The following is a 17170-nucleotide window of genomic DNA, read 5'->3' as shown; positions in this document are numbered from 1 at the left end:
AGCTCCATCTGATCCTGGGACTCTGGGATCATGACCTGAGCTGAAGGTGACACTTAACCAAGTGGGCAACCCAAGCGTCCCCCTTGATTGGTTCTTTTGCATAGAAATGCACATTTCCTTGACCCTCACACACTTTCTCCTCCTATTTCACATATCAACTTAGGCTTTCCCTGCCTACTCAAACTGTCTCTGCCTGAGTCTGTGACATTCACCTGATTAGTTTCTTAATATGCCCACTTATTAGAGCTGAAATGATCTTCACAGGCTTTTTTGTTTTTCCTAAGTGTTTTCCAACACCCCCCCCCCCCCGCACCCCCAAACACAGGGCCCTGGTTGGCTTTGTTCAATGCTGCATCCCTTGTTCTAGAGCAGTTCCTGGAACCAGAGGTTAGATGTTGAGCAATTGTTCAGTGAAGGAAAGATTAAATGCGAAAATATTTCAGGTTGGCATTCAAGGTCGTCTCTGACTTGGCCCCACTCTATTTTCCCAGCCTTATCTCCAACCAATTTCCCATATGATACCCGTTTGTTATTTCCCAAATACTTCTCTCGTGCTTCCTGTTGGGGCCTTCTTTTTCTTCCTATTTAAATTCTCTTCATCTTTTATACAAATTCCCTCTTTCATAATGCAATCTAAAGTGGTAAGCTCTTTAGCTGTATTATTTGTCTAATGTTGTAAATACTTTTCAATTTTCTCTGTCTTGTAATGGATTTTTTTGGAATGGAAATAAGTTTTTGGATTTTTTTTGGAATGGAAATATGTTTTAAGTTATAACAAAAGATTAAAAATTCTTAGAAGGAAAAATTATCTATGCTAGGAGTAAAGAAGATTCAGATCCAATTTCACCTCTTTTAAGAAAACTGCATGCCTTCTTCAAGTATACAAAGAGGTTTGTTTTCATATAATTTGCAACATAATAGCTAAAAGGCTATATGCAAAATTTATTAGTGACTGTTGGTCCTAGTAACAACTCAGATGTCCATTTTAATTGCAAATAATATTGACCACTGAACATATTATGAAAAAGCAACCCAAAAGTAACTCATCCAGTTTTTAACCCTGAGCCCACTACTATAATCCAATTGACTAAATAATTTGTCTTAAAATACAAACAAAAAATATGTATAATAAACCACAAACATTTCTAGTGATAAGAACTATTAGGCAAAAACATGTGAGCCTAAACATCAGAGCAGACAATACGACATATAACATGTAAATAAAAGAAACACGCCAACCTGGATACCAGCTTTGCAACATTAGCATCCTCTACTGAATTCATGTCATCCCAGCAGGGTTTTCTACGACTTAGCCGCAGGCTGACCTGAGGGACGCCATCACAGAGCTCTGGTTGTGGAACTCTGTGAGCCTGAAGAGCTCCCTCACTCCTGGATTTGGGGATCTAGAAAATAAAATTTAAAAGAGAGAAAGATTTAAAAAATCTTTCAAATTAAGTTACTGAAGATAATTTACTCTAATTAGTAACCTAATGTATTTTTTTTTAAAGATTTTATTTATTTATTTGACAGAAAGAGATCACAAGTAGACAGACAGGCAGGCAGAGAGAGAGAGAGAGAGAGAGAGGGAAGCAGGCTCCCTGCTGAGCAGAGAGCCTGAAGCGGGACTCGATCCCTGGACCCTGAGATCATGACCTGAGCCGAAGGCAGCAGCTTAACCCACTGAGCCATGCAGGTGCCCCAGTAACCTAATATATTAATAATATTCCAGAAAAATATCAACCTAGGTATAGAATTTAAAATACTTAGAAGAACTGTCATATGGCAAAAGGCACAGGGAAGAGGAGTAACCAATACTTTCCTGGGGAATGTTAAAACCATACATAGCCCATGTCCCCATGTCCCTCTCCTGGATTCTGATACAAATCTTCCCCAGGATCACCCGCCCTCCCCTCCCCATTCTGTGTAATGAGAGATTATGGGAGTATATCTAACTAGCATCCTAGAGTGAAGGTAAGAAAAAATAGAAAAATGCAGGGGAAAAAAGGGGCTGAGAAACACTGGAATGAAGGATGCCATAGTCAGAAAGGCATCCAGAAATATTTACTACCAACAAGTAAAATATATACCAGTTTGCTAATAGTTCCTGTTGTAATCTTCTTTTATAGGGCAAAGTATGGTATAATACATTTTTAACTAAGGAAATAACTAGGCAAAACCCCACCTTTTTAGTTCTCTCATATCTCTGAAAACATGGGTTGCACAGTAGCAAACAAACACTGGTATATTGACTTCTCTTATCAGAAGTTTTGGGCTCCTTCCAACCTCAGAAATATCCTCATGCTTTTATATTAGATCAGAAGGAGTATGAATACAACCTATGTCCTTCTCCTAAAATTGTGTAAAAATCATGTGAGTGTTTCAGGAAAGATTCAAATCCTTGGATCAGCTGTATTTGTTATACTGGAAGCTTTTTCTCATGTCAAAGCTTGCTTGCTTGCTTGCTTGCTTGCTTTCTTTCTTTCTATTTATTTATTTCAAAGCTTTCTTATGCTTGTCCTTCAACTGGATGGAATGTCACCCATTCATCACTGGCTACTTACCAACTGCCCAAGACTAAACCAAATCTTAACCTCCTTTGAGGTTGAGATAAGAATCCACTGTCCACAGAGCTTTTCTAATTAACCTCAGGTCTTAATGACCTTTCTGAACTTTGAATTCCTGTAATACACCACCACAAAATCTATGCTTTATTTCATGTCATCTGATACCTTCATTTTAGTTGTTTTATGTTTCTAGGTTATATGGCCTCAACCAGAGGCCTGGAGACAGAGATTATAGTGTCATGTTCTTTCTCTTTCTCTCCTCTCCCTGTCTTTCTCTACTTCTTAAGGATATCATTATTATTATTTTTTTGCACTTGAATTTTTACTTATTTACTGATTTCTTTGTTGTTGTTGTTGTTTTTAAAAATTATTTATTTTTTAAAATTTCTTTCCAGTGTTCCAGAATTCATTGTTTATGCACCGCATCCAGTGCTCCCTGCAATACATGCCCACCACCAGGTTGGGTGAGCCTGGATATCATTATTGTTAATGTTTGAGCCATCAAGTCTAGCAAAATTCTGAACCATTAATATTTATTGTCAGACAATACAGTTTTCCACTACAAAATATACCCACGATAGCGACTGACCAAGAAACTAGGATAACAGGCAATTAAAAAAAATAATATGGGGACAATTATAAGCATAAATATTCAATAAACTCATATCTTTATGAGGATTACATAAAAATAACTTTGAGGGGTGCCTGGGTGGCTCAGTGGGTTAAGCCTCTGCCTTCAGCTCGGGTCATGATCTCAGTGTCCTGGGATCGAGCCCCACATCAGGCTCTCTGCTCAGCAGGGAGCCTGCTTCCCCCCTCTCTCTGCCTGCCTCTCTGCCTACTTGTGATCTCTGTCAAATAAATAAATAAATTAATTAAAAAAAAAACTTTGAAAATAATTTAGCAAATAGTTACATTTAGTACAGAGCAAAGTAAACACTCAGTAAAAACTAGCTTTTATTAACATTGTTGTTATGTGAAATTTGCCTGAATCTGATGATTACTAATGAACTATTCCATTGCATTTCTCTGTAGAACTTTTATACGTTCATGAAAATCAAGGATAGCAAGGCAAAATTTTTTTTAAAAATACGAACTACAGAGTTCATTGATATATTTGCCAAGATTATTTATGAAAGAAATATTAGGCACCTGGGTGGCTCAGTTAGTTGAGCATCCAACTCTTGATTTTGGCTGAGGTCATGATCTCAGGGTCTGGGATTAAGCCCTGCACTGGGCTCCATGCTCAGCAGGGAGTCTGCTGGAAGTCTCTCTCTCCATCTGCCCCTCCCCCGACTTGTGTTCACTCTTTCTCTCTGTCTCTTGAATAAATCTTTTTTAAAAAAGAAATATTTAGATAAACAGCAAGAGAACATCTGAAAGGTACAAATATATGCTGTTATGTATTTCATAAAGGGAATCTTTTTGCATGTGATTATTTTTCATAAGAATAGACAGGAAAAATAAACACACCAAAAAAGCAGAGAGATTTCAAACTAATTAGCTAAAAAAAATCTCATACCCAGACTTAATTCTCTCTTAATATTAAAACAAATACAAGAGCAGTTGTTTGGCAACATTTCATGGTGTTAAAATAAGGACACAGCATCTTAGGTTCAGTGATAATTTGGGAATTCTAAATTCAATTCAGTAGTTTATGCAAAGGATAAATATATATATATTTTTTCAGATTTTAATTATTTATTTGACAGAGAGAGAGAGAAAGCCAGAGAGGGAACACAAGCAGGGGGAGTGGGTGAGGGAGAAGCAGGCCTCCTGCCAAGCAGGGAGCCTGATGCAGAACTCAATTCCAGGACCCTGGGATCATGACCTGAGTCGAAGGCAGACGCTGAACTGACTGAGCCTCCCATTGGCTGTGTCCCATTGAGCCCCCCACTGACTGTGTCTCCCCACAAAGGAGAAATATTCTAAGGTAAAAGGTAATATGCAGCTGATTCCATTTCTGTCAGCTTATATTAAAGGAGACTACATAATGCAAATCACTTAAAATTCAGATACCAGAAACTACAACAGCTACGTACACAGAAAGTATATTTTTGTGATGATTTAATCTCTATAGAAATAAACAGGACTGTCATTAACCATAAACTTCAAAATATAAACTAATTATTAATAATATATACCAAAGAAGTACAAAGGACTAAACTTGTGCACAGAACATGAAAATACCACATGAAGTTTATGAGAGAACAAAATTGTTAGAAAAGAGTAGTGTAGTAACTGTAGACTACTAGCACTATAGAGTGTGTGTATGTGTATATATATTTTTTTCTTTTTTCTTTTTTTAAAGGAATGCATGTTTTTAAAGGGGATTAATGATATAGTCTTGAAGATGTACCTTGAAGGCTATATATTTTCATTACATAAATTACTGTAGGAAAACTAGATGAAATTTTAAAACCTGCTACCTTATTGATGTTATCAATTTTAGTACAAATGTATGAACTTTGAGAAAAGGAAGGAGGTCCCTTTCTTTGCCTTAGCTGGAATTGAGCTTTTTAGAAACACATGATTTGAGCCTTGGCCTTATTGGTTTGGTAGAAGAGATAGTTTTATTTTTATGCTCTGAGTATCCATCTCAGATTGTGTCAAGTTCAGCGGCTGACTCTGAGATGGTACTCAGTACTCCTTTCTTCATAACTCTCAGAGGAGGAGTAGGACCTCAGTCATCCAAGGCCAAGGATACAAGGAGACATGCTATTACAGTTGTAGTTTAAAGCAGTGGTCCTTACCAGGAGCCAGTTTCTGGAGACACTTCTGGTTGTCATGCTGGGGGTGAGGGTGTATGCTACTAGAATCTAATAGGTAGGGGCCTGGATTGTGACTAACCCTCTTTAAATGCTCAGGACAGCCTGCCATGAAAAAGAGTTCTCTGGCCCAAAATGTTAGCAAAGCTGGACCTGAGAAACCCTGCTTCAGAAACCTGACTGATGTAACTCCTCTCTTTATACACTTTTCTTCTGGTTCCACCTTCCCATTTTTGCCATTGGCATGCTAAGAGGCCCAGATCAGCTATAGGTTTAGTGGAAATGGGCCAGGGGGTCACCTAGACCTGCACTTTCTAATTAAGGGCTGTTCCTGATTCCATGAGGTTCAGCCAAACTCTGTGGGGCTTTTAGTCCTATTTAGTTCAAATAGGACTAAAAGTCTTACTCTGATAATGAAGCTGATGTGCTTGGAGAGACCCACCTGCAGCCTCCCTCATGACATGCAGCTACAGTAGGCAAATGGTCAACAAACTGAGATGTTGACTGAGGTGGCCAGCTTTCTCTTTCCACTAGAGATATGCATTTTTCACACCACACTTTGCTGCTCTATTTTAGTGATTTCTTCATGATAGCTTTTGTTCTTTTTCCTTTTTAAAAAGATTTTATTTATTTATTTGACAGAGAGAGACACAGTGAGAGAGGGAAGACAAGCGGTGGGGTGCGGGGGCAGAGGGAGAGGCAGGCTTCCTGCTGAGCAGGGAGTGATCCCAAGACCCTGGAATCATGACCTGAGCTGAAGGCAGGTGCTTAATGACTGAGCCACTCAGGCACCCTAATAACTTTTGTTCTTGAAGGTGAAAACTATAACCCGCCAGCCCCTTCCCCACCACTGCCAACCACCTATGGAAGACATTTTGCTCAGAAGAATCTGCCACTGACTGAGATAAGGATCTAGGCACATGCTGTGTGATCTGTGCGTATCACTGAAATTCTAAGAATTCCAGGGATTGTAAAAAGAGCACATTCCATGCATGTATTTGCAGGCACGGAACAGACTAACACAAGGAATTTGAGCTGCTCTGGAGTTTGAGATGCCATGGGAATAGAAACCCAAGAGTAACTTTTGACAATGTAAAATTAGGAAATATTCTCTTAGGTGTTGCTGCTGTTACTGTTATAAAGATTTAGTGAACATTTCTCTGAGTTAGGCATGGTTCCAAGACTTGATTTACGTCAGTTAATCCATTTAATTGTCACAGCAACACAAAGAGGCAGAGACTATTATTATTACCATCTAACTAATGAGGAAATGGAAGCATCAAGAATGTGAGTTATTTGTCCCATTGAGTGAGTGGCAGTGCTATAAACCCAGAGGGTCAGACCTCAGTACTTGGGCTTACCACTACTTTCTGTATTTGGTTACATGTGAAACATTAGAATTGCAAGAAGAAAAGAAACTTTGGGATGAAAGTCACATTGCATCCTGTATTGCAAACCATTTTCTTCTCCTCTTCCTTCTCCCCCTCCTCCCCCTGCCTCTCCTCCCCCTCCTCCCCCTGCCCCCCCTTCCCTCCTCCCCCTCCTCCTCCTCCTTGGCATTAGTAGTTAAAACTCTTTTTAAATTGAACCCTCTGGCATTTACTGAACCATTCTAGCAGGATAATCATAGGGAAAAAATCAGATAGGAGGATAAAACTATATGAAAAATGTATTCATCATATTTTTTATGATAGGCCAAAAAATGTAAGCATTTTAGTCAAGTTACTATCATAGGTAATTATGGCACATCTATATGATGAAGGATCATTTAATCATTAAAATGTCTCTAAAGTTTGTAATGAGACTGCAATAATTGTGCTATAATATATAGTGTGAGCCTATTTAGCAAATAAAAACGCAGAGTTACATGCCTCCAATAAAACTTAGGTCATCTCCATACTTAAAAAATTTCAAAGGCCAAAAACCAAATTCTGCCACAGTCAACACTACAGATGTTTTAATAGGGTCTCATCTTTAAAAATTGAATGAGAAATCCAGCCACGGATTTCTCAGCCTGTGAATCAAGGCACTGATTTACCCTAATACGTGACTAACAACATTAAAAAATAATGTGCCTCAACTTAATATTTGTCCATATGAATCTCTCAGTGTGAGGGCACAATAGTAAGTCCTAAGTATGGGCCCTGTCTGCTCCAGGCAGGTGCAGGGTAGGAGTTGTCTGCTCTGCAGGACTGAAAAAGAGGGATAGCAGGTGAACCAGAAGGAGGAGGAGCTCAACTGACTGGCCAAGGACCTGTCCCTTGTCAAGCATAAAAAACTATTTTTTGATCTTAAGAGTCATCCTAAGTACTGGTCAATTGTTGAACTTGCATTTCAAAATGACAAAAACTAAGTCTGTTCTTTTCATCATCAGGTACTTTGCTTTGAGAGGTGTTTGGAACCAGGCAGAAAATCACAATCAAGGCTCAAATGATGAAGGAAACTGTGATAGAAGGAACCCGGAAAGTTCATTTTTAACATTTAGACTTCCTAAAGAAAGGTTATTCGACTTCCTCGTTTCCTTGATCACTTTCCTCCTCCACTTGTCATTTGTTTGGAGAGAGCAAAGCCTCTTGCCTTCCTTCATGGTCACTGAACTCACAAGCTTCTTAACAAGAAATGGTGACATAACAGAGTATGAGAAAAGAGATGTTCAGCTCTGACTTTTTTTTTTTTTTTTACACCTTTTTTGTTTAAAGAAACATGAAAAATTCTGAGAAAAGCCTTTGTTTTTAATAAAAAAGTCCAAGTTGGCTTTTTAATGGTGAGGTTTATTTACTAAATGGTTGCAATTCTCCTGATAATTTGATTAATCTATTATGTGTCGGCTACAGTGCTAACTGATGTTCCAGGGTGTTTTCTGAGAAAGTTATTAATATGCTTTAGGGAATTTTCGGGGGTTAGTTTCTTGTACATAACCTTTCCCTCCTTTTTTTTTTTTGTGAAAAAATGGGTCAGTGTTAAAGTTATAACTAATTAAAATATCTTGATCTAAGCTCTAGAGTGAGTCTGTACTGTAGAATAAAATCAGTTTGACTTTGTGAGCAAAACTGTGTAAAAAGAAACTGTACAATTTTTTAAAAAGTGTGCTGTGAAATAGATGAGATCAATTACAGGTCTGCAGTACAGCCCAAGCAAGAGCCCTTAGCACCTGGTTTTCCCCAACTGCTCCCTCCTTCCCTCCTCTGCAGAAGTAAGTGCCATCACAGCAGAGACTTCTGTCTGCTTTGTTAATTGCTGGAGCTCTGACTCTTAGAACAGTGCTTGGCAAATAGCTGGCAACCACTAAATATCTGTGCAATCAATGAACAAATGAATGCTCAAACTCAATGATTTCATCTACCTTCCTCCCGGAAACATGGAAATGTTGACAGATTATCAGGTGATACCATAAAGCCCATTAATTCCCCTCTGTAAGCAATACGCTTATTTTAGCAGTTTCGTTTATGTTCACTTTCAAAACTTGTAAGTTAATTTTAAAAATAGCATTGGTATGGAAATGGGAAGAACAGGCAGGAAGCTTTTACTTGGACTACACGGCCCCATAGTAGAGCCATGTGTCCTGGGACATGGGCTCAAGGCAGCCTCACCTTAGAGAAGACACTCCCAGAGACACAGGGCAGTAAGCTGAGGTCTCCTCATATCCACACAGGCCAACTACTGTTTTACAAAGTTACTCATTCACATCTTTGACTTCAGGTCTTTTATCAGGAAAAAATTCAGGCAGAAAGTAACTGCACAGAAGACTTTCATAAATTTTCCTTCTATTAGCAATATAAAAACTTGCTTAAAATTTTTTGTCATTTATTTTTTTTTTTCAAGATTTTATCTATTTATTTGACAGAGAGAGATCACAAGTAGGCAGAGAGGCAGGCAGAGAGAGAGAGGAGGAAGCAGGCTCCCTGCTGAGCAGAGAGCCCGATGCGGGACTCGATCCCAGGACTCTGAGATCATGACCTGAGCCGAAGGCAGCGGCTTAACCCACTGAGCCACCCAGGTGCCCCTGTCATTTATTCTTAATAATCAAAACCAATGATCAATCAATGAGAACATTTATCATCTCATCCTAAATGCAACCTTTTGGCTTCATGTTCTTGCTAACTTAGAGGACAGGATCACGCAGGGTGATGGGACCTTAAAACAGGATATTCTGGAAGCTTATTCCAAAGGGAGATTACGGACACTAGAAGGAATGCCATGCAGGAGTGGTTCTTACACCCAGAAGTGCACATCGGAATGTCTTCTGTAGATTTTAAAAAGTACACCTACCTAAATTCATCCTACCACCCCACTTCTGGTCTCAAGGAATATCCCTGAGATGGATGTTGGGCAGGTGTATTAAAAACCACCACAACAATGAATACTGTTATGCTGAAAATAAAAAATAAATTAAAAAAAAAAAAAAAAAAAAAAAAAAAAAAAAAAAAAAAAAAAAAAAACCACCACAACAAAACACCTTAAAACAATATGTGCTGCTGATGTGAAGTTTTTAAACTTGCCAAGAAGTAAATAGGGTTTTGAAAATAAACGTTAAGGCAAAAAAAAAAAAAAAAATGAACTTAAATGAACATTAACTGAATTGTTTGATTATAGCTGGTCATATTAAGTTTCATGTTTATATATGAAAAATTAGATGGAAAATTAAGAAATTAGATGTTTATTTTAGTACCACTCAGTTCTTGGGATGCCTGGGTAGCTTAGTCAGTTAAGCGTCTGCCTTCGGCTCAGGTTATGATCCCAGGGTTCTGGGATCGAGCCCCACATAGGGCTCCCTGCTCAGTGGGGAGCCTGCTTCTCCCTCTCCCTCTGCCCCTTCCCCCAGCTTATGCTGTCTTGCTCTCTGACAAATAAATAAATAAAATCTTAGAAAAAAAGAACTACTCAGTTTTTGAGCTGAAGAGAGGTCTACTCCAATTCCTTTATTACAAAAATGAAGTCCAGGGGCTCAGAGAACTAAAATGAGCTGCCCAAAATTGTACAGATAGTGGGAAAGTCGGCTCTTAAAACCTTTCTCTTGGCTGAAGTGACAGTGAAAAGTAAAGTAATAATGTATAAAATCCAGGGCAAACAGAATGATTAGTGGTAGTTTAAGGAGGCCACATGTCTGCTGTGGCCTAGAAGGTAAGCAGATGGCAACTCCTCAGGCCAGGAGCACACTGCAACGGGGTGTGGAGTTGGAAGCTACCTCATAAAGTCTTGTTGCCATCCCCAGCCTGATGTGAAGGTTTTGTTTATTTCAGAAAAATACATTTCTATCTTGTTTAAGTCAATGTTGTTTGGGGTTAATTCATATGCAAGGAAACCTAATCCAAACTGATGCAACATTTTGCTCAAATACTACTTTATCAGTAAAGCCTTCTTTGACATTATATAACAAAGAGCAGAATTCTCCCTTACCCTCAATTCCCCATTTCCTTGATTTTGCTTTCTTTATCTCCACTCCACATCATGCCATCTGACATACTGTGTATTTATTTAAGTTTATTTGCTGTCTTTTCCCCCTAACCAGATATAAGTTCTATGAGGGCAGGAACCCTCATGGTTTTGTGTTACAGACATGGTGGGATAGAGGGAGGGCAAGGGGAGGGCCAAGGAGAGGCACAGCCCACCTTAAAGGAAAACCCAATTGCTTAACTCTTATTGGGTCAAAATTTAGCCCCCTGGTGACACATTGCTGCCTGGGAAGTTAGGGAAAGTAGTTTTATATCACTGTACCCCGCCAAGCAAGGGAGGGAGAATAGCTCTTGGGAGGCCACTAGCAGTCTTCACCACAGACCTAAAAAAAAAAAATAAAGTATCTGAAAAGGATGTCTGGGAGGAGCATTCCAGATAGAGAAAAGAGCAGAGCAAAGTCCCGGGATGAAACATGATTCTCAAGTCTGAAGAACAGCAAGGAGGTCGCTGTGGCTGGAGGTGAACGAGTATGAACATTGGCAAGAGATGAAGTCCGTGATGTGACAGAGGGCCCAGACCATGTATACTTGTAGGCATTTTAAACATTTTTGTTTTTACCCAGAGCAAATAGAACAATTTTTGGAAGATGCTGAACATAAAAGTGTACACATCTGACTTTCATTTTAAAAGGGTCTTTACTGCTACATGGAGAAAAGACTGTAGAAGGGGCAGAGTGATGCAAGCAGACCAACTAGGAAGTCATGGAGATGCTTGTGGCTTTAATCCAGGAAGTTGGGAGAAGACTTTAGATTCTGGATATATCCTGAATGTGGAGGCAACAGGATTAGCTGATGCACTGGACATGGGGCAGGCAGGAGTCAAGGATGATGCCAAAGTTTTCGGTCTGAACACTGAAAGGAAGAAACTGTCATCATGGAGTTAGAAAAGATAGCAGGAGGTACAGATTTTGTGGGTAAATCAGGAATATATAGCTTTAAACATGCTTAAAACTTTAAACTAATAACTTTGCACATGCATAGTTTGAGATGCACATAACATAGAGAGGTGGAAATGTCATTTAGGGAGTTGAATATAGTGGCTGGAGATGAGAAGCTTCAACTAAAAATACAAGTTTGGGAGTCACCTATCAGTAGTAATTGGTATTTAAAAGCTAAGTAATTAGAAGAGGTCAACTAAGGAGTGTATCTAAATAGAGACGGGAAGAGATCGACTACAAACTGATATCCCAATTATGCCAAGGACAGAGAGAGAAGACTCAGAGAAACTGAGGAGTGGACAGTGAGGTAGAAGGAAAAACTAATAGAATGTCCTAAAAGGCAAGGGCAAAGACTTTTAGCAAGGAAGGGACAAATACAGTTGCCATGTAATCCAGCAATTCTAAAACATTCATCTACATAAAGACTTGTACACGAAAGTTCAAAATAGCATTGTTTGTTATAGATAAAAAGTGGAAACAATTCATACATCCATCAACTGATGTATGGATAAGCAAAACGTGTCTGTCTGTAAAATGGAATACTATTCAGTTATAAAAAGGAATGAAGTACTGATGCATGCTATAACATAGATGAATCTCAAAAATATTACACTAGGGGGGCGCCTGGGTGGCTCAGTGGGTTGGGCTGCTGCCTTCGGCTCAGGTCATGATCTCAGGGTCCTGGGATCAAGTCCCGCATCGGGCTCTCTGCTCAGCAGGGAGCCTGCTTCCTTCTCTCTCTGCCTGCCTCTCAGTATACTTGTAATTTCTCTCTGTCAAATAAATAAATAAAATCTTTAAAAAAAAATATTACACTAGGTAAAAGAACGCAGACATAAAAGGATACATTACTCCATTTACATGAAATGTTGAGAATGCACAATTTTACAGAGATAGAATAGCTCAGTGGCTGCCAGGAATGAGCAATGGGAAGTGACTGCAGATGGGTGCAGGGTTTGTTCTTGGGAGTGATGAAATGTTCTGGAATTAAATGGTGTAGACAGTTGCACAACTCTGCAAATATAGTAAAAATTACTAAACTCTAATTTTAAAGGTTAATTTTATGGTAAAAAAATTATATCTTAGTAACACTGTTATTTAAAAAAGGAAGGCATGATCAAGTGCTTCAAATGCTCCTGTCAGGGTGAAGAGGATAGAAATTGAGAACTGATCCCTGAATCTGGCCATGTGGTGTCACTTGACAAGAGCTGCTTCATTCCATAGTGGGATTGATTAGAGGTCTAGGAAAAAATAGAGAAGAGGAAGTGAAAATAGCAAGCTTATATAGTTTCTTTCAAGGAGTTTTGTTGGAAGGAAATGGGTGATTGCTAAAGGCAGCTGTGGAGAGTCAAGGGAGAGGTTTGTTTTTTGTTTTTTGTTTTTTTTGTTTTTTTTAAATAAGAGAACAAATATTACAGCATATTTCTATGCTAATGGCAATGATTCAGTAGACAGATGAAAAACTGATGTCCCAGCAGAAGGAGGAGAGGAATCAGGGATCAGAGTGCTGGGAAGGGTGTGAAGGTATGGGCTCTGGTTCACAGTGGAGGGCTGATCTTGGACAGGAGAAAGTTTGGCACACTATTGTAACTAGAAGAAAGGAGAACATGGCATGGGGACAGGTACAGAGTAGATGTGAAGGTGGGAACAGGTAGATATTCTCTCTTCATTTTCTTTGTGAAATAGAAAGTAAGGTCATTATCTGAGAGTGAAGGGTGAAAAGAGGAATGCTAGAGGTTAAAGACCAAGAAGGAAGTAGAAAACAGTTGTCTAAAAGAGAGGAAGGGTGGAAGACTGGAGAGTGTGGCAGTACTGCCAGCAATGAGGGCTGACCTGAAGTTGGTACTCATGTACTTAAAGTGAGACCTCAAACCTAAAGCTAGTAGAGGGAAGAAAATGACAAAGATGAGGGTGGAAATAAATGAAACAGACTAAAAAATAATAGAAAAGAAGGGGGTGGGATTATGGACATTGGGGAGGGTATGTGCTTTGGTGAGTGCTGTGAAGTGTGTAAACCTGGTGATTCACAGACCTGTACCCCTGGGGATAAAAATATATGTTTATAAAAACAAAACAAAACAAAACAAAAAAACCCAAAGGAAGAAAAAAAAAATAATAATAGAAAAGATCAATGAACTAAGAGCTAGTTTTTTAAAAGATAAACAAAATAGACAACTTTTTATTTATTTTTAAAGATTTTATTTATTTGGCAGAGAGAGAGAGAGCAAGAGAAGGAATACAAGCAGGGGGAGTGGGAGAAGGAGAAGCAGGCTTCAGGCTGGGCAGGGAGCATGATGTGGGGGTTGATCCCAAGATCCCAAAATCATGACCTTAGCTGAAGGCAAACGCTTAATGACTGAGTTACCCAGGTGCCCCAACAACTTTTTATTTCCCCTATAAACATATAGGATAAATAAATCATAGTTATGTGCATCGATAAGCTTTGTAAACCAACAATAAGGATAAAATATAAATTAGAATATTTGAAAAAAAAATAGGATTACTATACATATGAATTCTGCCTGCATGATTTGAATAATAAAGATGGTTAATAAATAGTAAAACAGACACACACACACCCCAGACAACTTTTAGCTAAACTCACAAAGGAAAAAAAGAGGACTCAAGATTAGAAATGAGAAGACATACAACTGAAATACAAATGATCATAAGAGTCTACAAAGAACAATTACCTGCTAAACAAACTGGACAACCCAGAAGGAACATAGGTTTCTAAAAACATACAACTTACTAAGAATCATGAAGAAATGGAAAATCAGAATAGACTGATGCTAATAAGGAGTAAAGATTAAATAAGTCATGAAAATCCTCCCAATAAACAAAAGTCCAGGAGCAGATGAGTTCACTGGTAAATTCTACCAAAAATTCTTAAGAAAATATTAGCAACCTGAATTCAATATAAATTAAAAAGATTATACATACTGATCAGGTGAGATTCCAGGAATGCTTCATGGCTCAACATCACCAAATCAACATGATACATTATATTAATAAAATGAAAGATAAAAAAATTATGTCATCATCTTAATAGAAAGAGAAAAAGTACTTGAGAAAATTCAACATAGATTGAAAACTCTCAAAAAGCATTCCTGAACATAATAAAAGCTATACATAAGTCCACAACTTAACATCATACTCAATAGTAAAAAGTTAAAAGATTTTCCTGTAAGATCAATAACAAAAAAAGGATGTCCACTCTTGCCACTTTTATTCAATGTAGTGCTGGAAGTCTTACCTAGAACACTTAAGCAAGAAAAAGAAATAAACAGCATCTAAGTCAGAAAGGAAGAAATAAAACAGTCTTTGTAGGGGACATAATCTTATATATAGAGAACCCTAAGACTACACCAAAAAAGTGTTAGAATAAACTAGTTCAGTTAAACTGTGGGATACAAGATCAATATATAAAAATCAATTGCATTTCTATATACTAATAATGAACCATCAGAAAGAGAAACTAATCATATTAATAACTGTATCAAAAAGATTAAAATACCTAGAAATAAACTTAACCAAGGAGTTGAAAGACCTGTACACTGAAAACTAAGATACTGAGGAAAGATAGTGATGATGACACAAATAAGTGGAAAGATAATCCATGTTCATGCATTGGAAGACTCAACATTGCTAAAATGTCCATATTACCCAAAGCACTACAGATTCAATACAATCCCTAACAAAATTTCAATGACATTTGTCACAGAAATAGAACAAATAATCCTAATACATGTATGGAACTATAATGCCTCTCATATAGCCAAAGCAATTTTGAGAAAGAATAAATCTGGAGGTACCACATATCCTGATTGAAAAATATATTACAAAGCTATAGTAAACAGAACAGTATGGTAATGGCATAAAAACAGACATATAGATCAATGGAACAGAATAGAAAGCCCAGAAATGAACACACACACAGATGGTCAATTTATTCATGACAGAGGAATCAGAAATATACAATGGGGAAAGGACAATCTCTTCAAATAAATGGTGTTGGGAAAACTGGACAGCCACATGCAAAAGAATGAAAATAACCCTCTTAGACCACACACAAAAGTCACCTTAAGGCAGATTAAAGACTTCAATATAATAGCTGATGCCATAAACTAGAAGAAAACAGTGGTAAGCTCTTTGTTACCAGTCTTGACAATGATTTATTGGATTTGACACCAATAGCAAAAGCAGCAAAAGCAAAAATGAACCAGTAGGACTATATCAAACTAAAAAGCTCCTATACAGCAAATTAAAAGAACAAAACAAAAAGCAACATGAGAAATGGGAGAATTGCAAATCATCTTTCTGATAAGGGGTTAATTGTAAAATATATGAAAAGCTCAATAGCAGAAAAAAAAATCTTATTTAAAAATGGGCAAAGAATCTGAATAGACATTTTCCCAAAGACATACAGATGGCCAAGAGGTACATGCAAAGATCCTCAACATCTCTAATCATCAGGGAAATGCAAATTAAAATCAGAATGAGAAATTGCTTTATACCTATCAGAAGGTTAAAATAAAAAACACGAAGAAATAGGTGTTGGAGACAATGTGGAGAAAAGGGAACTTTTGTGCACTGTTGGTGGCTTCTTAAATTGGCATAGCCACTATGAAATACAGTACTTTTTGTTTCCTCCAAAAGTTAAAAACAGAAATACCATATAACTGAAGAATTCCATTTCTGGGTATTTATCTGAAGCAAGCAAAATCACTAACTTAAAAAGATATCTGCACTTCCATATTCACTGCATCATTATTTACAACAGCCAAGACATGGAAACAACTTAAATGTCCATTGAAAGATGAATGGATAATGCAGTACGTATATATGCCAAGGAATATTACTCAGCCACAAAAAAGGGAAGTTCTGCCATATGAGCCAACATGGATGGTACGTGAGGGCATTATGCTAAGTGAAAGAAGTCAGATAAAGACAAGTACAATATGATGTCACTTAAATGTAAAATCTAAAAAACATAAACTCCTAGATACAAAGAATAGTTTCGTGGTTGCCAGAGACAAAAATGCCAAACTCATTTTATGAGGCCAGCAATACCTTGATCCCCAAACCAGACAAAGACCCCATCAAAAAAGAGTATTACAAACCAATATCCTTGATGAACACAGATGTGAAAATTCTCACCAAAATACTAGCCAATAGGATCCAGCAGTACATTAAAAGGATTATTCACCATGACTAAGTAAGATTTATTCCTGGGCTGCAAGGTTGGTTGAACATCAACAAATCAATCAATGTGATAAAGCACATTAATAAAAGAAAGAACAAGAACCAAATGATACTCTCCAATAGATGCTGAAAAAGCATTTGACAAAGTACAGTATCCTTTCTTGACCAAAACTGTTCAAAGTATAGGCATAGAGGGTACATACCTCAATATCATCAAAGCCATCTATGAAAAACCCACAGCA

The 17170-nt window shown here is 37.8% G+C and overlaps 1 protein-coding gene across 22 annotated transcripts in view; it reads right to left on the bottom strand.

Moving 5' to 3' along the window:
• Positions 1 to 17170, bottom strand: part of FAM13A (family with sequence similarity 13 member A) — a 360572-nt gene that overhangs the window by 134170 nt on the left and 209232 nt on the right. For all 22 annotated transcript variants that reach the window (XM_082726581.1, XM_082726582.1, XM_082726578.1 and 19 more), the window contains one exon: positions 1240 to 1403. In XM_082726581.1, coding sequence (XP_082582707.1) covers positions 1240 to 1403 — 164 coding nt within the window. The remainder of the gene's footprint in view (positions 1 to 1239; positions 1404 to 17170) is intronic.

Source organism: Mustela nivalis (assembly GCF_964662115.1).
Source record: "Mustela nivalis genome assembly, chromosome: 4".
Classification (NCBI taxonomy): Eukaryota; Metazoa; Chordata; class Mammalia; order Carnivora; family Mustelidae; genus Mustela; species Mustela nivalis.
Note: the sequence above shows the minus strand (reverse complement) of the source record. Positions and strands in the feature narration are given on the sequence as shown.